At 43.7% G+C, this 27015-nt stretch overlaps 1 protein-coding gene, 1 long non-coding RNA gene and 5 other non-coding genes across 7 annotated transcripts; 1 reads left to right on the forward strand and 6 right to left on the reverse strand.

The window, feature by feature from the left end:
- Nucleotides 1-556: 556 nt before the first annotated feature.
- Nucleotides 557-21873, reverse strand: LOC131110568 (uncharacterized). Its single transcript, XR_009120912.1, has 3 exons — nt 21732-21873; nt 21197-21343; nt 557-1412 (listed from the first exon to the last, which is right to left on the reverse strand). It is a non-coding gene; the product is annotated as an uncharacterized LOC131110568 (long non-coding RNA).
- Nucleotides 15275-15345, reverse strand: trnag-gcc (transfer RNA glycine (anticodon GCC)). The gene has a single exon. It is a non-coding gene; the product is annotated as a tRNA-Gly (tRNA).
- trnad-guc (transfer RNA aspartic acid (anticodon GUC)) lies at nt 15691-15762 on the reverse strand. The gene has a single exon. It is a non-coding gene; the product is annotated as a tRNA-Asp (tRNA).
- Nucleotides 16097-16168, reverse strand: trnad-guc (transfer RNA aspartic acid (anticodon GUC)). Its single transcript has one exon. It is a non-coding gene; the product is annotated as a tRNA-Asp (tRNA).
- Nucleotides 16448-16519, reverse strand: trnad-guc (transfer RNA aspartic acid (anticodon GUC)). Its single transcript has one exon. It is a non-coding gene; the product is annotated as a tRNA-Asp (tRNA).
- trnag-gcc (transfer RNA glycine (anticodon GCC)) lies at nt 16590-16660 on the reverse strand. Its single transcript has one exon. It is a non-coding gene; the product is annotated as a tRNA-Gly (tRNA).
- Nucleotides 21874-22532: 659 nt separating the features above from the next.
- On the forward strand, nt 22533-27002 carry LOC131110421 (growth/differentiation factor 9-like). The gene is made up of 2 exons (XM_058063523.1): nt 22533-23042; nt 25374-27002. The coding sequence occupies exons 1-2, from the start codon at nt 22673-22675 to the stop codon at nt 26258-26260; spliced, it is 1257 nt and encodes a 418-aa protein (XP_057919506.1). The 5' UTR covers nt 22533-22672; the 3' UTR covers nt 26261-27002.
- Nucleotides 27003-27015: the final 13 nt, after the last annotated feature.

A 27015-nucleotide genomic window follows, 5' to 3' on the forward strand; every position in this document is an offset into this window, starting at 1 on the left:
TCAACGTAGTCCTAGCATATAATGTTTGAAATTTAGTTCTTCCCTGAGATCATATTTCTCCTCTCTTGTAGAGAAGTATTGGATGATAATGTACAATTAATGTGTACGCTACCTTTCCGATTGGGTAGAACATTTAAGTTTTGTCTGTGTAGACTGCCTTTAGAGGTGAAAACAACACACCGAGACAATTTCAGCCTGGTTTTCCAATTCTTCTTGCTCATGAATGGTCTGCATCTTCTGGTGTAGCCATTGTACTTACATTCATAAACTTTTCCATAAACAGTAACAGTAATAATACCTTCATCCCTACCCTCTGCTCATTGTTGGTGTTTCTTTACAGCTGTCTCAGTGTTTCTATCATCACCTGCTGATGTTTTCCTTCGTCCACCCGTTCAACATCTGCTTTTTCTTCAGGACATTCAAAATGGTTGTACTGGCTATGTATGATCAGTGTTTGAGCAATGATTGTGTCAGGTCCAGGCACCTTGACAATGAGAAGGAAGAAAGAAGGCAGCAGTTTTCAATTTTACTCGCGAGGAGAACGGTTGAGATGTACTCAGACTCGTGAGGAGAAACGGAAGAGATGTACTTGGCATACAATCTCCAACCGCTCTGATTACACTCTCCGTTGCCTCCCTTTTTATTTTCGTGGGGTCTTCCCTAAGTTACAAAGTTCACAATGCAGCCCTAAAGGACAGGGAAGTGGCTGTTGCAATGTGATGTGATCAAGCTTACACAACCTAACAGTTGATGGCATTTAGATGGATGACAAGAATACAATTGGTGGACTTCGTTGTGCCTCTGTGTGCCGCTGTTGTCAGATGTTTTCCGTTTCCTCTTCACAATCTTGGGTGTCTTGAAGTCTTCTATTCCACACGGACACTCATCCGAAGGTCAGCAGGATACAGGGCTCATATATACAACATTTAAATGTGTTCACAGTCAAATATATGATAACTTCAATGAACATTAACCTATCAGATTGTGACTGATTTTCCATCCTCTTCCAAGATTCATAATTGCTTGTTTTCAAATATTGCTTTCTCGTCTCATATTCATCATTCTGTGTCAAACCCGTATGTTTTCTGGCCGCATCAAAAATAAAAGGAATTGACCTCGCCGTTTCAATACACTGGCGGGCGCTGTAGATAGTTATATAAATCTTACAAAACACACCAGCCTCATGACATCGCACCTCCACACCATGTAGAGCAACACTACACTTTAAACACTGAGAAGAAAAAAAAATACCTACAGTCCATATTGTGATGATGTAACCACAAGATGCTGCAGCTGATAGTGATGATAATGATAAAGTTATGTAGTACCTTACATGGTGTGCATAAAAAAAATAAAAAATGTCCATATGTCCAAATGTCCAGCTCTGTCAACCAACTGGACTCTGGTGTGCTCTGCAAATGTAATAAGACAGAAAAGGTCATGTGATTTTGTGGCATTATAAAATAGCCTTAATTATCCACAATGTACAAGAAACAATGTACAGATTGTGCAGGGCATTCAAGATACAAAGACCTCGGTCTTTATCGGTCATAAAACGATAACTGGGCATGAAAAATAATGACCTGTGTTTATGCAGGGACAGAAAATACCAATATTATACCAATATAATACCAAAGCAATCCGGGGGTCGTGCAACCCGCCATATACAGTTCGGTATGATTTTTCTGCCTCACATGCATCCCCAAGACCGAGCACATAACCCTCACGATTAGACGGCGGGCGAACAAAAGAGTGACCTCTCAACGTCATGAAACGCGGCAGATTTCAAGTTAGTTCTGTTCATGACTGTATGAGTAGTACAAATGTTCATTCATTCTTTCATTTTCTACCGCTTATCCTCACGAGGGTCATGGGGGTGCTGGAGCCTATCCCACCAGCTGTCTTCGTGCGAGAGGCGGGGTACACCCTGAACTGGTTGCCAGCCAATCACAGGGCACATATAGACAAACAACCATTCACACTCACATTCATACCTATGGACAATTTGGAGTTGCCAATTAACCTAGCATGTTTTTGGAATGTGGGAGGAAACCGGAGTACCCAACAAAAACCCACACATGCACGGGGAGAACATGCAAACTCCACACAGAGATGGCCGAGGGTGGGATTGAACTCGGGTCTCCTAGCTGTGAGGTCTGCGCGCTAACCACACGACCGCAGTGCAGCCTAGTACAAATGTTACAAATCCAAATTGTGAGTCCAAAATGTGAGTGTGAATGGTTGTCTATATGTGCCCTGCGATTGGCTGGCAACCAGTCCAGGGTGTGGGAGATCAGCATTTCCCTTATTTGTCTATACAGTGAAGAAAATAAGTATTTGAACACCCTGCTATTTTGCTATTTCTCCCACTTAGAAATCATGGAGGGGTCTGAAATTTTCATCGTAGGTGCATGTCCACTGTGAGAGAGATAAACTAAAAAGAAAAATCCAGAAATCACAATGCATGATTTTTTAACAATTTATTTGTGTGATACAGCTGCAAATAAGTATTTGAACACCTGAGAAAATGAATGTTAATATTTGGTACAGTAGCCTTTGTTTGCTATTACAGAGGTCAAACGTTTCCTGTAGTTTTTCACCAGGTTTGCACACACTGCAGGAGGGATCTTGGCCCACTCCTCCACACAGATCTTCTCTAGATCAGTCAGGTTTCTGGGCTGTCGCTGAGAAACACGAAGTTTGAGCTCCCTCCAAAGATTTTCGATTGGGTTCAGGTCTGGAGACTGGCTGGGCCATGCTAGAACCTTGATATGCTTCTTACGGAGCCACTCCTTGGTTTTCCTGGCTGTGTGCTTCGGGTCGTTGTCGTGTTGGAAGACCCAGCCACGACCCATCTTCAATGCTCTGACAGAGGGAAGGAGGTTGTTCCCCAAAATCTCACAATACACGGCCCCAGTCATCCTCTCTTTAATGCAGTGCACTCGTCCTGTCCCATGTGCAGAAAAACACCCCCAAAGCATGATGCTACCACCCCCATGCTTCACAGTAGGGATGGTGTTCTTCGGATTGTACTCTTCATTCTTCTTCCTCCAAACACGCTTATTGGAATTATGACCAAAAAGTTCTATTTTGGTCTCATCTGACCATAAAACTTTCTCCCATGACTCCTCTGTATCATCCAAATGGTCATATGCAAACTTAAGACGGGCCTTGACATGTGCTGGTTTAAGCAGGGGAACCTTTCGTGCCATGCATGATTTCACATCATGACGTCTTAGTGTATTACCTACAGTAACCTTGGAAACGGTGGTCCCAGCTCTTTTCAGGTCATTGACCAAGTCCTGTCGTGTAGTTCTGGGCTGATTCCTCACCTTTCTTAGAATCATTGAGACCCCACGAGGTGATATCTTGCATGGGGCTCCACTCCGATTGAGATTGACCGTCATGTTTAGCTTCTTCCATTTTCTAATGATAGCTCCAACAGTGGACCTTTTTTCACCAAGCTGCTTGGTAATTGCTCCGTAGCCCTTTCCAGCCTTGTGGAGGTGTACAATTTTGTCTCTGGTGTCTTTGGACAGCTCTTTGGTCTTCGCCATGTTACAAGTTAAAGTCTTACTGATTGTATGGGGTGGACAGGTGTCTTTATGCAGCTAACGACCTCAAACAGGTGCATCTGATTCAGGATGATACATGGAGTGCAGGTGGACTTCTAATGGGCAGACTAACAGGTCTTTCAGGGTCAGAATTCTAGATGATACACAGGTGTTCAAATACTTATTTGCAGCTGTATCACACAAATAAATTGTTAAAAAATCATGCATTGTGATTTCTGGATTTTTCTTTTTAGTTTATCTCTCTCACAGTGGACATGCACCTACGATGAAAATTTCAGACCCCTCCATGATTTCTAAGTGGGAGAAATAGCAAAATAGCAGGGTGTTCAAATACTTATTTTCTTCACTGTAAATCTTAAAAGCCATATTTTCAAAAGCAAAACGTAAGCAGTACTGGGCTGTTCCAATTTGTGCGTGTCTGTATTTATATTTTAAAATGTACAGCCAACTTTGATAGTGCTGTCCCAAACCTAAATGGAGACCCCAATTTTATTCGCTTCCTCTTCTTCTCCACTCCTTTTTTTATTTGTGAATTGGAACCAGAAGATGATTATTACTTTTTTTTACTTTTAAATTTTATTTCACTAACAATGTATTACCTAACAGTACAAATACAGTATAAACATACATCACAAAGATCAATAACAATGTGATCGTACAAACATGACTTCAATATATCTGAAATACAATAAAGGTAACATTATTTTTCCAGTACAAAAACGCATCTTTGTTTCATGTTGTTTTTATTAGTAAATTGACCAGTGAGTGCTCCGGTGCCTGTGATGTTATATATTCATTTGTCTATTTAGTATATACAGTTTTATTTTGATTAAATATTGGTTTTGTGTGTTAAAAGAGACATTGCATTGGCCGGGATTGGCCATCTATTTGGCTTCGTGAATAAAATGTCTATTAATTAAATGCAAAAATCTGTACATGTAATACATCATTGGCCCATTTTGTCCAGTAATTCAGAAATGGATGCAGCTTGGCTAACTTTTCTAATGGGATGTCAGCCTCATCACATGCTTGTAAGTAACTTATTCACTGCCAGCCATTTATTCCTCAGAGGAAAGAGCTCCATACTGACAGAGTTTTGGGGCATTTTCAGTTTTAGGACTACATAAACATTGAAATGATGGAAAGAAATTTTAGACTCTTTTGTTTCTAGTTTGTTTGTAGTCTTTTGGGAGAAATTTAGCTTTTTCTACAGAGAAACAAATTCAAGCAGAACAGTGACTGACGTCCATATTTTTTGTCCTTTGCCATTGTGACAGATCCACAGCCAGACAAACTCTGTGCCGCCTGTACTTTTGTTCCTGCTGGATTTGTTGCCATTTCCCTCTGTCAGCGTGCATTTCAGCAACGTCTGTCTTCATATCCAAACTCTTGTTGTTGACTGAAGGAAAAAGAATTGTCTGAAATTCACACACAAGATGCATAATAAGAGCTACGGTGAAAAAAAAAGCCAAAGACGTCAACAGGCATCTTTGGCGGACAAGACAAAGATCTTTATTTTGAGGCCGGAAGTGTGTTGTGCGTGTTGAGAATGGCACTTGACAGCTGATATGAGCTGGGTCTAAGAATAAACGTGCCTCAGAACCGGCTTGTCATCAGTGGGCATCGTAAAACAGTGGAATTTTCAAGATTTCCTAATCCTTTAAAATACAAAATTTGTTGGGGAAAAAAAATCATGTTGCATTGGCCGGGAATCGAACCCCAACCTCTCGCCATTCATGTCCAATGATAGCGAAAGGCCACTATGAATGTAATATACTTTTGTCCAGGGGTGGCGCTGTGGCATTCATCCCCACTATGGATGTAATATACATTTGTCCAGGAGTGGCGCTGTGTCTGCTTCTGCTCCACCACATCCATCCTGAACTTCAGGTAATACAGCACAATTGCTTTTTCCGAGCGAGCGACGAGACGACGCAACAAAAACACGGTAAACTACAGTAAAAAAAAATATTGTCTTTTGCATTTCAGACTACAGAAAAATATTTTGTCTTTGAACTGTTCTGTTTAAATATTTAGTCTTTGAATTGTTCTGTATAGTGTTTAAATTGCTTTAAACGCTATTAAAGCTATTGTTCGCTATTTCCGACCGCGTATACCTATTATATGCATTAGAGACAGTTATTTGGACAAATATAACGATAGCTCATAAGACTTATGTTTTTTTGTAAGTACAATGTTATAGTTGTTCATGTAAATGTAAGAGGATAAGTACATATCATCCCTTAAATTTAACTCTTATGAGCTATTGTAAAGTGAACAGAGAAAGTCAAGAAACAAACATGACTGTAGTTGTTGCGATACCATTTAAATATGAATGATAGTTTATAGACATTGTTTTAGTTTGTAAATGTTCTTGGAAAAGCTCATATATGACAACAATACATATATTTCATACATGTTGCTATTACATACTGTGACCTGTTCTTGTATTCATGGTTTTGAATAATAATACATTATATTATTTCATTATTTCTGTCACTGTAGAGAAAAAATGAAGAGATTGTTTTTCCCCGGGCGAATCAGTGTGGTCTTCCGCAAGGGCCCACTGGGATTCCTGCGGCAGGATCCCACCGAGGAGGCCAGGCAAATCAAGGACAACCCGTCGAGGAGGGACAAGTCTCCTGTTACACAGCAGGAGGTTGTAAGGCAAAACGCCCTTGCAGTGGTCCGTCAGAGAGGGGGAGATGCTTCAGACCAAACTGAAGTACTGGGAGAGTACATCCTGCAGTTTGGGAAGTACAAGGGTATGTCCTTCCACTGGCTCCTGGAGAATGACATGGGATACACTGTGTATCTTATCCAAAGGCACCAGAGAGAGGAGGCTGCAGGAGTGCTGGTGGTTGAGGGGCATAGCAAGGACAGCCTTCTGTCATTCCTTCGCTATGCCCTCAGTTTCAAGGAAATTAATACTCTTCTTGAGTATGAGTCCCTAAAAACATCTGTGCCCACCCCAGCAGCAGAGGCTGATCAGCTGGTTGGATTTGGTGCACGCGCCAGTAACACCTGGAGGGAGATTTCGGAGAGCAGGGATGATGGCTATGCAGCCTTCATCTTAAGAAGAAAGTGCGCGACGGGTACAAAAATGCACAAACTGCAACAGTACCTGCAGAAGCAGCAGAAGCAGCAGCAGCAGCAGCAACAGCAGCAACAGCAACTCTCCACCTCTTTTACCATCGCCTCCACCTGTTCCACCACAACCTTTGCTGAGAGCACGGGTGAGTGTTTTTAAAGTTATACTGCATTGCATATGTATGCATTGGACCATTTTATTACTGTTGAATAACTATATTACCACTCTTTTCTTTATAGCTAAGGACGAAGACGAAGAGCTGGAGAAAGCCATGCTCAGCATCTCTCCAGATATACTCAGTATGTGCAGTTTATGGATATGTACATGTTAGGCTCTTTTACTTTCCTAGCCTTGTCTATGTGTTTTGTATAAAGTAAATCACTCAAGTTTCTATGTGTTTTGCAGGTGGATCTGCTCCACCAACATTAGAGCTGCTACGGTTTTCAGGTCCAGGGCGAAGTTCTTAAATAATGACCGACCTCAAAGGGCATTTTGTGATTGCATGTGTTCTTGTCACGTTCTCCTTTTGTTCCTTTCATGTGTGTTCTACCTACAGTCCAAGTGACTGAATATGAATTGATACAGCCTACGAGAGGGTAAGTATAATTTGAATACATTGTTTTGAATGGATGAAATGGTGAATGATGTTTGCTCACTAACGGCGGAAGCATGTGTCTGCAGTGAGCCATTCTGCTTCTCCTGCTCTAGTTACGGTTAGACTAGACCATCACAAAAAAGGTCTATTTAATTCTTTAAAAAGCCAAACCAAGTAGTTGAAGTAGCAAATGGCAGTTTGTTGTGAGTGACTCTACTAATACCCCTGAAACGCCAATATTTCAATCAATCAGTCTTTCATCACGTTTTCTCCGGTTTTAGACAGAACATGCACCGACTGGCCCAGATGCACCAGAAGATGGTAAAGGCTTTAAGTGATGTTTGACCATTTCAATCCAAACTGATTTACACTCACGGTAAAATGCACCACCGCCTCTTTCCTTGTGTAGCACCAGCTGTGCTGCCTCCAAAGATTCCAGTGCCTTTCCCATGGGAGTTGATGTTTCTGCTACCAGAGAAAACGAAGACCAAAGAAGAGACCCCACAGCCTGCCCCAGGTGAGTGATTAATCTTTCTATGTGACTGACTGCACCTGATATTAATATAATATTAACACAGTGTACATGTAATTTGGTTTAATTTTAGAAACTGCATGTGCTCCTGGGAGTCCTGTAGCCTCCACTCTATCTGCATCAGAGCCACAGTCTGCACAGAGACCCCACAGTAAGTAACACAGCAGTATAGAGTCACATTAAAAAGGGTGTCAAAATTGACATGTGCATGTCTGTTTCCAACTAGACCAACCACCAGTCCCACCTACGGCAGTCCGACCTACGGCTACAGGCCTCCACCTCAACAGTTTCTGTCATTTGGAGGAGGTCAATAAGTGGAACTGCACACACCAGAAGAAAATATGGATGAAGTTGGAACTGGAGTCCATGGGTCTGTGGCCAGGCTCCCGCCCTTTCAACAACCCTATGAAAACCTTCTCCCTGTGGCGCTTACCTCCCCAGCCTGAGCTGATTGACAGTATTTATGATCTGCCGTCCCCAAAGTATTTTCATCTTCATCCCTTTTTCGTCTGGAAGCCGGAAAATTACTACTTAATGGGGCGGCTAAAAAACAACTACACCCTGCCGTGCTCTGGTGACTGTTCTCAGCCACGTGTTGTCTCTGCTGGAGTCGGGAGACCGCGAGTGATTGTGGGTCTCACTGGGCAATACTACCTGCTCTCCTCCAGGCTGTGCTGTAAGAGCTGCAATAAGAAGTGGTATTCCGACAACCCGCTCTGGCTGGAAAAGCTTCCCAAGAGGTTTACCAATCTGTTGCCAGCGTTGCTGACTTACAAGAAGGCCATCTGGAAGTCAGTACTGGATGAGTTGAGACGGACTGGAAAATCACCCACAGACATGGCAAATCAGGTCAACGAGATGTTGCATCTCAAGTATGAGCGTGCCAACCTGGCCTATCTCCTGTGCTGCCAGAATTTGATGGATGGAGAGGCAGGAACTTATGGCGGCCAAAAGACCATCACTCAGTTCCTTCGGCAGGAGAGAAAACCGGAGCCTTTTGGGGGCGACAGTGATGCTGATGGCTGGAACGGGGTCTCTGTGTCTGCCCACTACCTCACCGACTGCTTGCTGCATGAGTTCCGGAACCAGAAGGACACCATTCAGCGGATGCTGCAGGGTACCTTTGGACAGGCTCTCCGCTCAGACCACACCCTGAAAGTGGCCAAGAAAGTCACCTTTTCATCTGGTGTCATGTCATCATACGCTGTGATGAATGAGAAGTGGATGATCCTGTCCTGGGTCATGGTGCAGTCTGAGACAGACAAAACCCTGCGGCCAATGTATGAGGGTCTCTCAAACCGCTACAGCAGGGCTGGCATTCAGAAAGCCCAGTTTCAGTGGGTTGACAGGTGAGACTTCATCACTTTAACCAGAAATGTTTAATCAAAAATGAACTCTATTAAGTGTCATTATTTCATATGTTATTTGTGTTTCTCAGAGATTGCTGCGCACCGTTCAGGGTTGCAGAGTCTTCTGCAGAGGAACATCTCAACTGGGATGCATGGCAAACAACTGACACAATTGTTACTGAGGCCACATCTGGGAACCTGTTGAATACATGTGCATCAAGAACCTCTTACAACAAAAGTATAGTCATCAAGCTGGACTTGTTCCACTGTATGCGACGGCTTCTTCGTGAGTGTGCCTCAGAACATCACACGTTATACGGCACCTTCGCACAGTTCCTGTCGGCTGCCTTCTCTGTGGTGGACCAGGAAGACCTGCAGAGGATCCAGCCTGCAAATCCCACCAAGCAGCATATTCGTGAGCACTGCAGGATAAAGATTCCTCCGCCCGGGGCGCTTATTCAGAGAGTGGAAGGGGTGTTGAAGCACTTTCACCTGACCACAGATCCGAATGGAATCCCTCTTTATAAGCCCTCCATGCTGAAGTCCAACGTGTCCACATTCTGCACGGTTGCCTCAGTGATCCTGAGGTGGAAGGGGGCATACTGTACCGCCGTGGAGGAACGATACAGTTAAACCACGTGCCAGGTGAGCGTGCAGCAGTCCCCGTCTGGATCCCCATCAGAGGCACGTCGCAGCAGGAGGGCTACCACTTTCACCAGGCCAAATGGGTGACTGGCACGCAGGTCTCCCCAGAGCTGTTCCAGGCCCAGGCCATGACAGGAGTGTGTCGCTGGAACTATCAGCGTCTTCTGTTACTGAGCTTCAGCCACAGCCAGGTAAAAACTTATCTAATCATGTGTCCCCTTGTTCTAATAGTGTTGCATCTTGTTTGAACCAAATAACAAATGTGTATCTCTTGGTTTTCTTTGCCTAGAGCCCACAAGAAGATTCCCCATCCAATGTTCTCCGACTGCTGCCCGCACTGGACCAGTGAAGACTGGAGGGAGAGTATTTGGGTTGGACCACAAGCGCTCGCCATCTCCAATGAAGTCGGCAATTGACGAGCTCCTTAATAAACACGGTGGACACGAGGACATGATCAAGCTTGTGGTTCGGGAGTATGGCACTCTTGTCCACAAGTCCAGCAAAGACCCCAACAGCCAACATCAAAATTGCATATTTCCAAATACATAAAACACAACAGTAAATTTCTCAATACGTCATCTTCACTAAATACCAGCCCAGAGAAGCTGCAACATACACAGCAGCTTTGGCAGTTGCTAAGCACTACCTCTGCTGTGCCTGTCGTGACACTGCCTGCAGCTATGGTCATTCCACCATCACCACCACCACCACCACCTGCTCATACCCCATTGAAGCAAGAGCAACCACCTCCCGTGTCAAAAAAAACTCAAACAAAAACATGTCTGTGCTGTGGTCAACCAACATCAAAATATCAAGGGGATAGGACATCAATACATGACTTTTATCAGCGGGGCCCTGTCAGATACTTTTATTGCTCTACAAAAGTTTTCCAAAAATATGGTGCAGTAAGTCTGACAAACCCCAAGATGCCGTTTCAAGAGTTCAGTCAAACAGACTTCTTCCAGCGAGAGCTCGATGATACAAGAAAGAGGGTGGAGGAAAAACAGCAGAAGAAGAGGAAGAGGGAGGAATCTCCTCCACCCCCTGTCCGAAAGTTCCGGTTCTGCAGGATGCAGCTAAAGCAGGGTCCGAACAGCCCCCACATCCACACTGGCTTTCCAGGGCAACCGGGGAAGTACATCTACTGCCCTGCCAAAGTCTTCTCTATCTATAGAGGGCACGGGATGGAAAGAGAGATGAGCTGGAGGGAGTTCCAGGCCTCTCCTTTTTATGAAAAGGAGAAACTGTCACAATCTGCATCGCCTCCGGTGTGACAGTTTTGTTTTTCACGTTGTTTGCCTTAGTTCCAGTTTTCATGCTCTTATTTTGTAGTTCTTCCTGTGTTCGTCTGTCCTGTGTTTCGTCACTTTTACACTTTCTTCTACGCGCACCTGTTTCCAATTTGTTTCTTGTATTTAGTTCAGCCAGGTGCGTCTAGTTTTGTTGGTGCATTGTTTGCTCTTAGCTACGTGTCGTTTGCCAGTGCTGCATTCGCTGAATTTCTAAAATAAAGGCTAGGCTTTTTCCTGCACCATTTGCTTCGTTTCTGCATCCTGGGTCGCATCGCATCACCTGCATGCCGCACCGTGACAGAATGCACCAACCAAACGACGACCTCGCGGAGATGGACTTTTGGACCTTGCAGGTTTTGAAGGCAATGGAGGAGGAGTGCGCACAGTTCACTCCGGAGGAGCTGGAGGACATGATGTGGGGGCCGGACGGCACGCTTATACCCATGGCGTGGGTGCACCGCGGACACGGCGCTGACACACCAGCCCAGCGACGACGCCAACGCACATCTCGGCCGGCTCCAGCAAGGCTTCAGCGGGCGAAGCCGTTTCCTCCGTCACCTCCGCGCCAAGCCGGGGTGCACCCCCCCGCTCACGTTGCTTCAGAGTGCCAGCCTACGACCAAGCGCAAGAAGGCTCCCACTCTATGCAAGCACGTCGATCTCCCGCCGCCCTCTTCCGGATTCCCGTTGCCTCCGGTGCAACACGAAGAGGAGTACGGCACACTTCCCCCTCCTGTGCCCGAACCACGCAGCCCAAGGGATTCCCAAACCCCGGCTCTCGTGCCAAGCTGCGTGGCGCCACAGATTCCCCCAGTGCCCAAGGCACGCAGCTTCAAGGTTTCCCAAAACCCGGCTCCCGTGCCATGCTGCGTGACGCCCCGGATTCCTCCTGTCCCAAAGCCACGCAGCTTCAAGGTTTCCCAAAACCCGGCTCCCGTGCCATGCTGCGTGACGCCCCGGATTCCTCCTGTCCCAAAGCCACGCAGCCTCAAGGGTTCCCAAACCCCGGCTCCCGTGCCAAGCTGCGTGACGGCCCAGATCCCTCCTGTCCCAAAGCCGCGCAGCTTCAAGGTTCCCCAAAGCCCAGCTCCCGTGTCAAGCTGCGTGACTCCCCGGATTCCTACTGTGCCCAAGCCGCGCAGCCCCAAGCCCCAGCATCCCCTGGCTCTCGTGTCCAGCGGCTTGATGCTCCAGACCCCTCCAGAGCCCAAACCCCGCCTGCGGTCCCTTGTAGACCTGGCCCAAGCAGTAGAGCAGGCGGAACTCAAGACCCTCCTCCAGGTCCCCCTCCTCCCGTCCCTGGTTCCACGTCCAGCGGCATACGGCGTCTGGAATCCGCCTTCGGAAGGGGGGGCTAGTACGACCAGCCGTGCGTTGGAGGACGCACGTCACACCCCGTCCGTGGAGTGTGGGGATGATGCCCTCTGCTGGTCGCCCAAGGAAGAACAGCCCGCCAGACCGCCAGCGCAACCGGTTCTTCCGGCTAACTGGGATGTGTTGCCCGGTACGTTTCCTCTGGACCAAGACTCACATTGCTGTTCCTCTGCTCCACAGTCCAGCCAAGACAGAGGGACTGCGCCTCCTCCTCCGGCGTCACCGATACCACGGCAGGACGCCACGCCTCCTCCTCCAGCGTCACCGATACCACGGCAGGACGCCACGCCTCCTCCTCCGGCGTCACCGATACCACGGCAGGACGCCACGCCTCCTCCTCCGGCGTCACCGATACCACGGCAGGACGCCACGCCTCCTCCGGCGCCACCTCTTCAGCGGCAGGACGCCACGCCGCCGCCTCCTCCGGTGCCACCTCTTCAGCGGCGGGACGCCACGCCGCTGCCTCCTCCGGCGCCACCTCTTCCGCGATGGGCCGGCCTCCCCGGCCAGGGCCACCATCCTGGTCGCCCTCCAGAGGGACCCATCCATGGACTCCGTTGGGCCTGCCGTGTTGGGCCCTCCAGAGGGGTCCCGCCTCCGTCGGCCCACTCACTGTTCAGGCCGCCCTCCTGGGTGGTCCTGCCACCTCCACCGGCCTAGTCCTTTTCCCTGCGTCTTGTGGGCGCCCTGCTGGCTCTGCAAGGCTTGTCGTCCCGGCTGACCTCCGGAGTGGTCTGGCCAGCAGCCCACCTCCAGTCCTCCCACCTCCCTTCCCTTTTTGTTTGCGGACTCTTTAGGACGTCTGGGATCCGTCCTTGAGGGGGGGGGGGGTACTGTCACAATCTGCATCGGTGAGATTAAGGTGAGAACTACTTGCCCCATGTAAAATGAAAAGACTGCCATAATGATATCATCTAATTTTTGTGGCATCACATGAGAACATGAAATGATTACAGGGCTCGACAATAACGTTGTACCGATGGCCCGGGGCAAGTTAAAACAAAATTCGGGCAAGTAAATCCAATCATTAATATTCCCGTCGGGCAAGTGCACTTTAGCATGCCGTACTGCCAAGAGTTTTTTTAAAGCGGTTCTAGTTGGGTGTTGGTAAAACACGGACTGCGTAATTCCGGTGCTAATTTGCAAACCAATCCTTGCAAATCTTGAAATGGACCAATCAGAATCGTTTATTTAGACCGCGGTCCGTAATCCACAATCCGCGTTTTACCCACACCCGTTCTTGTTCACGATCAACCAATCAGCGATCGTTTTACTAGGAAAACATCTATCATGGCGTCCCTGCCAACATCGTCTAATTCTTAAACAACTTGTGAAGGAAGCAAAAAGTGATGAACCAGTGCCTCCTAAACAAGTATTTCATTAGCGGCAGCAAATCAAATGATGGCAAAGGTGAGTGAATCACATTGCTGTGACAATTTGAAGTGGTCACAATGAAACACCACCGATTAGATCCAATACCAAGTGCTGATTTTGCAGAAGCTACAAAACCTAGCGGTTTCATTTCTCTGTGGATTTTTCTCACTTTTGCTTCACAAATTATTGTTTGACCATTGAGCATTTTTTTCTGGATTAAAAACACTTTACTAGTACACAAATGTGTCAAATGTTTCATTGTGGTGCACAACTTATAAATATCACTGCTTACTACGACTACCATGTGCAAGGTAGCATGGCTTGCCATGTTAACATACATCTACACAAATTCTCAGACATTCCTCCAAATACAATGCATCAGTACTACTATCTGATGAATTATCAGCATATATTGATATATGATATGATGGGGCAAGTTCGGGCAAGTAGTTCTCACCTTAAGGATTCCCCATGGGCAAGTCATTTTTGTTTTTAACGTAGAGCCCTGGATTATCATTTCTTGTGGTTGTTTTCCTACATAGATCACGGCGTTGCATGGAAATCTGGATTGTCAAGAGACTTCTAGGCACTTTGCCTTGATAAATACAAGTACATTCATGATTGAATAAACTGCTGTGCTGTACTAAGACCCGCTTACTGTTGGCATACAGGGAATGCAATTAAGCCTGGACGTCTGTATCGGGAATAAATACTCTGGTTTTCATATACTGGTTTGGTTATTTAGTCTTCCCATATCCTCAATTCCACACCCACTTAGGAATTTTAAAAGGAGATTCCCTTCAACTTGGCGCTCAATGTGGTTGAGGGGGCAGAGGGGAAGACGGACAGGACACTTGGACTCGGACAAGGCCTAGACTTTACTGTTGGTCTCCACTTCTCTGACGCGTCAAACAAAAAGGTAAGCAGAAAACCTGTTATTATGCAAATACACACCTTTACCCCTGTTAGACAAGGTGAGACGACAACAATGTGGACAACCCCGAAATCCGGAACCTGACGCTGACGAAGATACTCAACTAAAAATCAGAGACTGATCAAAGAGGCCCAAATGGTAGACAAGGCAGGAGACCTCCACCCTTTTCCGACTGAGAACCATGGCCTCTGATTTGGAGGTACTGAGTCTCATCCCAGACGCTTCACACTTAGATGCAAACCGTCCCAGTAAACACGTACACTGTCTACACGTCTTAAAGAGCTGGATTTCCAAAAACAAGAATTTCAGTTTTTCCCTCGTTCATCTTAAGGAACGCGTGACAGGCGGAGATACTGTCCACTTTACTAACAAGGAGTACACCCCCCCACCGGCTCTACAGAGGCTATAAAGTCAGTAGAATTATGCAAGCTGTACATTAATATATGTGGGATGAAATATCCATGTGGCAAAAATTTTGACCATGTCCAAATCCTGAAGTGGGGGGAAAAAACACTGCATTGGCCGGGAATCGAACCCGGGCCTCCCGCGTGGCAGGCGAGAATTCTACCACTGAACCACCAATGCTCATGTTCGCCCATTCTCAAGGGTGAGAGAGTATGCACGTGTGCACCATTTGTTAGCATGTGCTTGTGTGCATTGGCTCAACATGAAATAAAACACAGAAGAGCTATTCAGCTATTAAGCCTCTTTGTGCTGGTAGCGGTGCTCGCTGTGCTGTACTAAGACCCGCTTACTGTTGGCATACAGGGAATGCAATTAAGCTCGGACGTCTGTATTAGATATTGTTTGTATCAGGAATAAATACTCTGTCATACATCAGTCTGTCATAATCATTATTTTACACGACTCAAATATGACCCCCAACAATACTTAAATTTCATTCACCTCTCAAGGTTGAAAAAAAGAATCCTCCCCGTCGGGGAATCGAACCCCGGTCTTCCGCGTGACAGGCGGAGATACTGTCCACTATACTAACGAGGAGTACACCACCCACTGGCTCTACAAAGGCTGAAAAGCCTTTCCAAACACTGAAGTGGCCTGTAAAGTCAGTAGAGTTAGCCAAGCTGTACATTAATATACGTGGGATGAAATATCCATGTGGCGTGAATTTTGAGCATTTCCAAACCATGAAGTGGGGAAAAACAGTGCATTGGCCGGGAATCAAATTTCTGTGTAAAAACAGAAGACAGCCTCTTTGTGCTGGTAGTGCTAGCAGTTAGCAAGCAGATGTGAAAATGAATGTAGGCACAGAGCCGATAGTTTGTAAGTCGAATACCACAGTTCCAATGGGGGAAATACACAGAACAAAAGAAACCTCCCCGTCGGGGAATCGAACCCCGGTCTTCCGCGTGACAGGCGGAGATACTGTCCACTATACTAACGAGGAGTATATGACAAACTGCCTCTACAGAGGCTGTAAAGTCGGTAGAGTTACCATATCCATGTGGCATGAATTTTGAGCATTTCCAAACTATGAAGTGGGGAAAAAAACAGTGCATTGGCCAGGAATCGAACTTCTGTGTAAACACAGAAGAGAACCTATTTGTGCTGGTAGCGGTGCTAGCAGTTAGCAAGCAGATGCAAAAATGAATGTAGGCACAGAGCCGATACTTGGTAAGTCAAATACCACAGTTCCAATGGGCCAAGTACACAGAACAAAAGAATCCTCCCCGTCGGGGAATCGAACCCCGGTCTTCCGCGTGACAGGCGGAGATACTGTCCACTATACTAACGAGGAACACACCACCCACTGGCTCTACAAAGGCTGAAAAGCCTGTCCAAACACTGAGGTGGGAGGAAAAAACAGCTGCATTGGCCGGGAATCGAACCCGGGCCTCCCGCGTGGCAGGCGAGAATTCTACCACTGAACCACCAATGCTTGCATAAAGACTTCACCTGCCTTTCCATTAAATTTCGCAGTCAAACATGGTGCGGAAAAGCCAGACGGTGCTTTGTGTGTTGAGGATTGAGGATTGAGACCAAGGGGCTCATCCGTTTGTTTACTACTGAATTCAAGGATGTTTCCGTAAGGGACTACTCTTGTGAAAGGCACAGTCAAGACAACGTTGTACGGAGCAAAGGGCAAAAACAATCTGGAAGAGTGAATGCTTGACGCGAGACTAGCAAGAAAAAAGACCAGGGATCCAAAGCAACGTGTCTAACCTCGATTATCTAACTGTCGGAGACAGCTGCTGGAGACTGCAAGAAGCAACTCCAAGAGAAGACATGACAGAAGGAGGCGCAAGACCCAGACAAAGGGTATTGTCGCCCCACATGGAGGGACAACATACCATTCCTCCTTTGGGGGGAAAGGTCTAGCAACCTGGGCTGGACATGTGAGACAAGAGTTCGAAGCATTGAACCGATCTGTAGACTCTTGCTTGCTTCTATCAGTGGTGTATAAGAAGTAAAACAAGAGGCAAGAATTGGGGTGATGTGCTCCTTCTTTTTGATTCCTGTTAAAAGTTCAGTCCAGTTCTGGACTATTTGTAAGCAAAAGGAGATTTTTGGCTAATTCCAGAGTAAAGAGTTACAGTAGTCCAGATGTGATGAAATAAAACAGGGCTCTACATTAAAAACAAAAATGACTTGCCCATGGGGAATCCTTAAGGTGAGAACTACTTGCCCCATGTAAAATGAAAAGACTGCCATAATGATATCATCTCATTTTTGTGGCATCACATGAGAATCTTAAATAAAGATGAAATTTATCATTTCTTGTGGTTGTTTTCCTACATAGATCATGATGTTGCATGGAAATCTGGATTGTCAAGGGACTTCTAGGCACTTTGCCTTGATAAATCAAAGTACATTCATGATTGAATAAACATTGTGCTTATTAAATAATAAATGACAACACAAGTTAAACACAAGTAAACGTTCTTTACTATTGCAACCTGAGTCAGATCAAACTAACAGCAATATATGCTGATAATTCATCAGATAATAGTAATGACACATTGTATTTGGAGGAATGAGAGGGCTTGTTATAATTTAGGAGGATAGCTTCGGTCTTCTACACATAGATACATTCAGTAGATGGATAGTTTATTACTCTCCGAGAGAAATTCACATTCCCAGCAGCTCTGCAAAAATGGGCTTCCGTATTTGCATCCCACAAAAGATGACCCCATCAAACCGCCTCTCAAGCGTGTAAACAAATGACAGCTGTCACCAGTAGCAGATTAGCTTGCACCTTCCATCCATCCATTTTGTAGCTACTATGTCACCTATCCTCAGTAGAAATGTAACAATTCCCTTAAGTAAGCAGGGTAAAATGTGATGCTGCATGTGTCTTAAGACGGCTTCCAATATTCAGTCCAACTTTGAGCCTTTCAAACTCATGGATCGGAGCTTCAGGGCAAAATAAAAGGTGTGTAGGATATAAATTCACTTTAATATCTATCTGTAGATGAAATGTCATTCAAATCTGATGGTGCCAAATTAGTTAATTTAGGCCCGGAAAGGACTGTGTACACAGGGCCAGGGCCAGAGGCTTTATTATCAGACCAGCCTTGTTTCTTCAATTTCATGTTCATTGTCATGGCTGGTAACACTAAGTGTGTTGCCTGAAGAATATAATGAACATACCAAGACGGAATGCCTTAAAGCAATGTGTTTTTGCAGTAAAATGCCATTATTTATTGAAGAACTTCTTGGTTATTATTTTTTTTTAATATTTTTAAAAATAGATAACTGTAGCACTTGAATACACTAATAAACCAGATGCCGATTGGGAAGGAGTTGAATGAGAATGTGTAAATAGGCCAAAAAACAGAAGTTGGAGCTGGCAATTTACTAAGAGGAGAAATTATTGTCCTTGAACCTAAGTAAAACTAAAATCATGCTGCTTGGGAACAGCAGAAAAGACACGCACCAGCAAATACAAATAGACGGTGTGGACATTGAAAGGGTGAACGAAAATACATTTCTGTGGATTACAATAGATGAAAATATAAGCTGGAAACCTCATATTACAAATATACAACATAAGGTGGCCAGAAATATTTCAGTATTTGAACAAAGCAAAATTTGTTCTCAATCAGATATCACTGCACACTTTTTATTGCTCTCTGGTTCTACCATATCTTACTTATTGTGTGGAAATATGGGGTAATAACTATAAAAGCAATCTTCACTCGCTAAACTGCAAAAAAAGGTCAGTAAGGATAATTCATAATGCCGCCGACAGAGAACATACTAACTCCTTATTTCTTAAATCACAAATACTTACAACAACTTGCTGATATAGTTCATCTTCAAACAGCTAAAATAATGCATAAGGCTAAAAATAACCAATTACCTAAAAATGTCATCCAATACTTCTCTACAAGAGAGGAGAAATATGATCTCAGGGAAGAACTACATTTGAAACACTTATATGCTAGGATTACATTATAAAGCCATAGCATTTCAGTATGTGGAATCAAACTCTGGAATGGATTGAGTAAGGACCTCAAACAATGCCAACTATGAGCCAATTCAAGAAACAATACAAGCAGTTGATGTTTGCTAAATACAGTGAAGAAAAAAAGTATTTGAACACCCTGCTATTTTGCTATTTCTCCCACTTAGAAATCATGGAGGGGTCTGAAATTTTCATCGTAGGTGCATGTCCACTGTGAGAGAGATAAACTAAAAAGAAAAATCCAGAAATCACAATGCATGATTTTTTAACAATTTATTTGTGTGATACAGCTGCAAATAAGTATTTGAACACCTGTGTATCATCTAGAATTCTGACCCTGAAAGACCTGTTAGTCTGCCCATTAGAAGTCCACCTGCACTCCATGTATCATCCTGAATCAGATGCACCTGTTTGAGGTCGTTAGCTGCATAAAGACACCTGTCCACCCCATACAATCAGTAAGACTTTAACTTGTAACATGGCGAAGACCAAAGAGCTGTCCAAAGACACCAGAGACAAAATTGTACACCTCCACAAGGCTGGAAAGGGCTACGGAGCAATTACCAAGCAGCTTGGTGAAAAAAGGTCCACTGTTGGAGCTATCATTAGAAAATGGAAGAAGCTAAACATGACGGTCAATCTCAATCGGAGTGGAGCCCCATGCAAGATATCACCTCGTGGGGTCTCAATGATTCTAAGAAAGGTGAGGAATCAGCCCAGAACTACACGACAGGACTTGGTCAATGACCTGAAAAGAGCTGGGACCACCGTTTCCAAGGTTACTGTAGGTAATACACTAAGACGTCATGATGTGAAATCATGCATGGCACGAAAGGTTCCCCTGCTTAAACCAGCACATGTCAAGGCCCGTCTTAAGTTTGCATATGACCATTTGGATGATACAGAGGAGTCATGGGAGAAAGTTTTATGGTCAGATGAGACCAAAATAGAACTTTTTGGTCATAATTCCAATAAGCGTGTTTGGAGGAAGAAGAATGAAGAGTACAATCCGAAGAACACCATCCCTACTGTGAAGCATGGGGGTGGTAGCATCATGCTTTGGGGGTGTTTTTCTGCACATGGGACAGGACGAGTGCACTGCATTAAAGAGAGGATGACTGGGGCCGTGTATTGTGAGATTTTGGGGAACAACCTCCTTCCCTCTGTCAGAGCATTGAAGATGGGTCGTGGCTGGGTCTTCCAACACGACAACGACCCGAAGCACACAGCCAGGAAAACCAAGGAGTGGCTCCGTAAGAAGCATATCAAGGTTCTAGCATGGCCCAGCCAGTCTCCAGACCTGAACCCAATCGAAAATCTTTGGAGGGAGCTCAAACTCCGTGTTTCTCAGCGACAGCCCAGAAACCTGACTGATCTAGAGAAGATCTGTGTGGAGGAGTGGGCCAAGATCCCTCCTGCAGTGTGTGCAAACCTGGTGAAAAACTACAGGAAACGTTTGACCTCTGTAATAGCAAACAAAGGCTACTGTACCAAATATTAACATTCATTTTCTCAGGTGTTCAAATACTTATTTGCAGCTGTATCACACAAATAAATTGTTAAAAAATCATGCATTGTGATTTCTGGATTTTTCTTTTTAGTTTATCTCTCTCACAGTGGACATGCACCTACGATGAAAATTTCAGACCCCTCCATGATTTCTAAGTGGGAGAAATAGCAAAATAGCAGGGTGTTCAAATACTTATTTTCTTCACTGTACAAGGATGAAGAGTCTTGAACCAGTCATGATGTGCTATTTATATCACTATATTGACACTTGCTATGGTACCCATTATGTATGTATGGTATGAATTAAAAGGAGTTAACAAATCCCACTTCACCACAAAATTGTAAATATTTTGAAGGATACATTGCGTGATGCATGCAGTCCGCTTCTACTGAGCTCAAAAGCGTAATTAACTTCCAGTCAAATATACAAGTAGAATCCAGATGAGGATATCCAAAACTGGCTTGACATGAGAAAAGCAAAAGAGACAATATTCTTACCGCAGTGACAGCCATGTTGAAAGGGAACAGTACGGGTCCACTTGTAATTACGACGAAGGTACTAGAATGGAGATCCATGAATTTGGCTCGCCATCTTGTCTCCACTGAAGAGGAGTCCTCCACCCTCTTACGGGTGTGTCAATCATTCTACAGGTACAAACACACATGAAGATAAGTCTCTATGTTGACTATGTGTCACTAAATTTACTGTACAATCAATCACACGTTTACATTAGCGTATAGCAAAACGGCTATGACAATCAACTCGGCCTCGATTGGCAGCTGACGGTTTCATTGAAACGGCTGCAGACGGGTTTAACTGTAAAAAATACTCTTATTGTCAAACACATAAGCATTTTACCACTTCACATTGAATATAGTTTCACACATATGCAGTATATTCATACATATAACCTTGTTAGAAGGACAACTATTAACTGCGTCACAACTTTTGTATCTCTCAGGACACACATTAGCCCCGCACTATAACCACAAACAGTTCAAACAAAGTTCCAATATCATAAACAAAACTCACCAAATGTCAATTCTTGCTCACTAAGCAGTGATTCCAGTGGATCATCGACCGGGTAAGTATTTTTATTGGGTTCATTCAATCAATTCTGATTCCACTTTTCTTCTCGACAGTTAGCTCTGTGCTCCTAGCTAAACCGCTGCACCGCTAACGCTAAAGATGCCGTGCTCTCTTAAAGGGGAAGTGCCCCATTTCGCGTCCAGTTGCTATTCTTAAAGGGATATGTAAACGTTTACTCTTTTAAGAAGCATATTTATCAATGATATGCGCACATTTCAATTATTTTAAGCTTATTTATGAATTTTGAGGCTCATTTATGTAACACAAAGGGCATTTTTACAATATTTACAGCTTCTTTATAAATCTAAATGTCTATTTATTGAGCATCATTGATTATGGATTATATTTCTGGTATTAACTATGGAGTGCATGACAGTCTTACAAGCTATTGTTGTTGTCATCATTATATTTGTAAAACTGTACCTTTAGTACTAAGAAAAGTGAACAAATAACTGAAGAAACATGTGAGTAATGGTTTTACCCCAAAGTGGGCGTGTCTGAAGGCGGACCGTGGGCGGAAAACATTAGAACAGACCGTTTTCACTGGATCACGATATCCAAAGAAATAGGTGCAGATTCTGGAAGAACCACAACACTTTCTGTGCTGGTTATCCCGTGTAGCCGCTCTATAGGAGTCCACAATTCAATACAAAGGACCGAAAAATGAACATAATAGGTCCCCTTTTAGCTTTCATAGCAGCTTGCTGGTTAGCGTCCTTGCATGCTGACGTCATAGAGTAATGTCACTGATTGCCAACACCTGCGCGTGCTGATCAGCAAGGGGGGCACGTGTGCACAGCTTGAGTTTTCGGCGGTGAAGCTCTTGAGTTTTTTTTGGGGGGGCCGGTTCTGTTGTTTATTTTTTGGATGAATAAAATAAGCAAATGTTTATATCAGTTGTTATTAGTTGTTTTCGCGCTACCATGTTCCTGCTGCTGGTCAGCAGTGGCTGCCCGCCGCCGCTTCCATGCTCTGCTGGCCACACGGACGCGCTGCACTCTATCAGCGAGTTGAGTCAGTACACCTCTGGCAGCATCTTCTCACCGCTGCTCAAAGCGCTGTCCGAACACGGAGGCTCCCGGTGGAACCCGACCTCCAGGAAAAAGATCAAACCCGAGCACAAGTACATCAAGTATTTGACGGATGTTTACAAGAGAACGGCCAGAGATCACAGGAGTTTAGACGGTGGTGCGCACTACAACGTCGTCAGACTGATCAAGCCGCAGGAGCAATGTCTTGCAAAAAGCGGTAAAGGTGAGCAAAACCGGGACATTTCCTGCACAATGAGAGCCTACACGACATCAATAGGACAGTGATAAATATTTTCAATTCATCGATTGTATGTCTACGGAAGCCCAGAAGCTGCATATTGGAAATTACGCAGTGATACGGAGAAAAAAAAATCCACTGAGATGAGAGGTTGTCATTTTATGAGACTCTAATATTGTGAGGAATAATTAAAATAATTGAAATATTAAAGAAAAGCCTGTTTTTAAAGAGAGAATCAAATCTTTTGAAAATTATCTCTCTTAAAATTTAAGAGAATCAAGTCAGTATTATGGGAATAAAGTCATGATTACGAGAATAAGAAAATAGAGGTTTAAATAGCTGGGAAATTAGAAAACATCTGTAATTTTACAAGAATAAAATCACATAATGAGAAAATTGCTACAGTTTTGCAAAAATAAAATTCTAATATGATGAAAAATGTAATTTTAGTAGTACAGAGTTGTTGTTTTAAGTGTAATATGAAAAGCAAAGGCGTCTAAAGCACGTTTGGGGTGCTTTAGGGCACTTGTGTGCCATTGTAATGCACTGTATTCTGTTCTTTTAGGAAAATTAGGTTGGGAAAATTAAATTTACATTTTTCAAAGAAAGATGAAATATTTTCAAAATTTAAAAAATGGTAAAGACCAAAATGTATACTTTTTTTCACTGATATTACAAATGCCGTTAGTTCTTGAAATAGATAGATACATATACAAAATATCCCAGTGGCCCTTTCATTTTTCACTATGTGGCTCTTGCTGGAAATGGTTTGGATACCCCTGCTGTAGATTGTCAACTTCCAAAGACCAAAATGTATACTTTTTTCACTGATATTACAAAGCTGAGATGCCGTTAGTTCTTGAAATATATATATATACAAAATATCACAGTGGCCCTTTCATTTTTCACTATGTCCTCGCTGGAAAAGGTTTGGATACCCCTGCTGTAGATTGTCAACTTCCTCCTCCTCTTAGTAGGCTCCGCCTCCAACAGCATTGCATTATTGATAGGAACCAAGAATAAAGCCAACAATAGAAACTGCTGTCGCCGGATTCCCATTGTAACATCCCATTAACAATTCTTATTTGAAATAAGTGCCTCCTCTCATACATCTCACTTCAAATAAACAACCGGCATGCTAAATAACACTAAAATAAAATTCTAATATGATGAAAAATGTAATTTTAATAGTACAAAGTTGTTGTTTTAAGTGTAATATGAAAAGCAAAGGCGTTTAAAGCACGTTTGGGGTGCTTTAGGGCACTTATGTGCCATTTTAATACACTGTATTCTGTTGTCCTTTCAGGAAAATTAGGTTGGGAAAATTAAATTTACATTTTTTGAAGAAAGATGAAATATTTTCAAAATTTAAAAAAATGGTAAAGACCAAAATGTATACTTTTTTAACTGATATTACAAAGCTGATGCCGTTAGTTCTTGATATATATATATATATATATATATATATATATATATATATATATATATACACAAAATATGACAGTGGCCCTTTCATTTTTCACTATGTCCTCACTGGAAAAGGTTTGGATACCCCTGCTGTAGTTTGTCAACATCCTCCTCCTCTTAGTAGGCTCCGCCTGATAGGAACCAAGAATAAAACCAACAATAGAAACTGCTGTTGCGGGATTCCCATTGTAACATCCCATTAACAATTCTTATTTGAAATAAGTGCCTCCTCTCATACATCTCACTTCAATTAAACAACCAGAATGCTAAATAACACTAAATACTAAATAATTATGGAACTGCAGTACACTCAAAAAATAAATGTTTAGCCTCAACAAAAAAAAAATCAACGCAACAGTTTCCATTAGTCTTTCTTAGTTATGACAACTTAATTTGAAATTGCTTTGAACCAGTCAAAGCTTAGTAATGCTAGTAATGCTTACTGAATAATTGTTGTCATGGGACAAGTTTTTAAGTTCATAACTCATAATAAGTCAACTGACTTAATCATTTTATTCACAGTAGTTTAATTTGTTGTCTACTTAATTATAATAACAATGCACACAGCTTTTTAAGTAGCAGTAACTAATTGTTACCAAGCTAATTTTTAGTCATGGCAACTTGAATTTTATTTTGAGATTACCAACAATAAAATTTGAGTGTATATGACATGCTAAATTAAGTTCATGTAAGTTAACAACTTGGAAAGTTTATCTAAATCAATTATTACATTTTTTAAATTGCATTTATGTATTAAATCAAGTGGTGTCAACAGAACTCAAAACAGAACTCTGAATTACTTTTTAGAGTGTATGAAAAGTAATTACGAGCCGATATATTTTCCTGCAGAGATGTACAAACTGGACTTGTCCTACAGCCTCGATCAAGTCCGAGAAAAGGAGCAGCTTGTGAAGGCGACCCTGCTATACAGTTCAGACCGCGCGGACTCTGTGTGCTACCTGAGCATCAAGGAGCAGGAGCACTCCAACAAGTGTCCGCTGTGTGCCGGCATCCACCGAGCTGTGAACTTCAGCGCCGGCGCGCACGACTCGGGAAGAGGACACTGGGTGGAAGTTGACGTCACTTTCTTTCTTCAGCCTCTCTCGAAAGTCCCGAAGCAGAACGTACAACTTCTAATCGATGTGGTCTGCAGTGAGGAGCAACTAGCTGTAGATGTCGGCCATAAAGGTTCTTTGGAGTTTACAGTGGACCCTCCTCTGTTGCTTTATCTCCATGACGACAGCAAAGTGTCTCGCCAGGTGGTACCATCCAAGACACTTAGCAAGCAGATGCTCTTCAAGGCCAGTCAAATGGTCCGAGCCAAGAGACGGCGGAAGAGGGAGTCTTCAAAAAGCAAAAGAGGCGATAAAAGTTTCGATATCCACTTGCCGGAGCTTCTTCCCAGCTCTGAATTCTCCACGAGTTACTGTGACTTGTACGATTTCAGAGTACGGTTTAGCCAGCTCAAGCTGGATCACTGGATCGTCTTCCCACCTAAATATAACCCCAGGTACTGTCGAGGCATCTGCCCGAGGACCATCGGCTTCATCTACGGTTCCCCCGTCCACACCATGGTGCAAAACATCATCTACGAGAAGCTCGACTCCTCCGTGCCGAGGCCTTCGTGTATTCCCTCTCATTACAGCCCGCTAAGCGTCATGATCTTTGAAGAGGACGGCTCCTACGTGTACAAGGAGTTTGAAGACATGATCGCGACCAGGTGCACCTGCCGCTAAACCAGCGGATCTGCCCCACCCCCGAAACACATAAACCTTTTGGTACGCTATTAACACATAAGATGTTCAGACCAGACTCTGTGATTTCATAAAGTTGTAAAAAATCATTGTGCATAGAAGATGTGTGCTCTGGAGCAGGTGTGTTTACTTAAACAATGTATTTTAACATTGTGAAAACTAAAGAAAAAGAAGAAATTAATGGTCATTTCATTTCTGTTGATGCCTTATCAGAAAGGGATGCATATTCATCCTGTGTTTCAACTTAATGCAATATGCTCTTGGATATGAAACACTTGTGCGCTATATAATTTGAGATTATTTTAAGTTATTTTTTGTTAATTTATTTTTGGGTTAGTGGTCTGTCCTTTGTTATTTAATTTGTTACAGTTGGCGAGTTTTAAGTAGCCCTGTTCTGGACCCCAAAAAAAAATTAGGACAAAGCAGTCACACAATCTCATCAAACCTTTTACATATTGTTTTATTCCTTTACATTCCAAACAGTTATCTGAGTGGTAGCTGTCTTCACAATGCCCAGAATGAAAGCTGTCATGGTGTCAGTGTGTATTTATTACTTCTGGTCACTGAGTGACTGCGTGCCTATGAATTTGTACTGGTTGAATGTGACTAGATGCATGTCGTGTATTTATGCAAATTATATGAATTCACTGCGTGTCTGTGTTCAGCGTAAGAATATTCTAACAAATGAAAATATGTGCTCTGAAAAGTTGGGGAATAAATGAACAGCATGCATAAAA

The sequence above is a fragment of the Doryrhamphus excisus genome, chromosome 23, assembly GCF_030265055.1.
Source record: "Doryrhamphus excisus isolate RoL2022-K1 chromosome 23, RoL_Dexc_1.0, whole genome shotgun sequence".
NCBI classification, from domain to species: Eukaryota; Metazoa; Chordata; class Actinopteri; order Syngnathiformes; family Syngnathidae; genus Doryrhamphus; species Doryrhamphus excisus.

What these genes read in the sequence shown, in the direction of transcription:
- LOC131110421 (XM_058063523.1), top strand. Translation starts at nt 22,673, where the DNA reads ATGTTTATATCAGTTGTTATTAGTTGTTTTCGCGCTACCATGTTCCTG. An exon ending in TCTTGCAAAAAGCGGTAAAG is followed by an intron (nt 23,043 to 25,373) that starts GTGAGCAAAACC and finishes ATTTTCCTGCAG; the next exon opens with AGATGTACAAACTGGACTTG.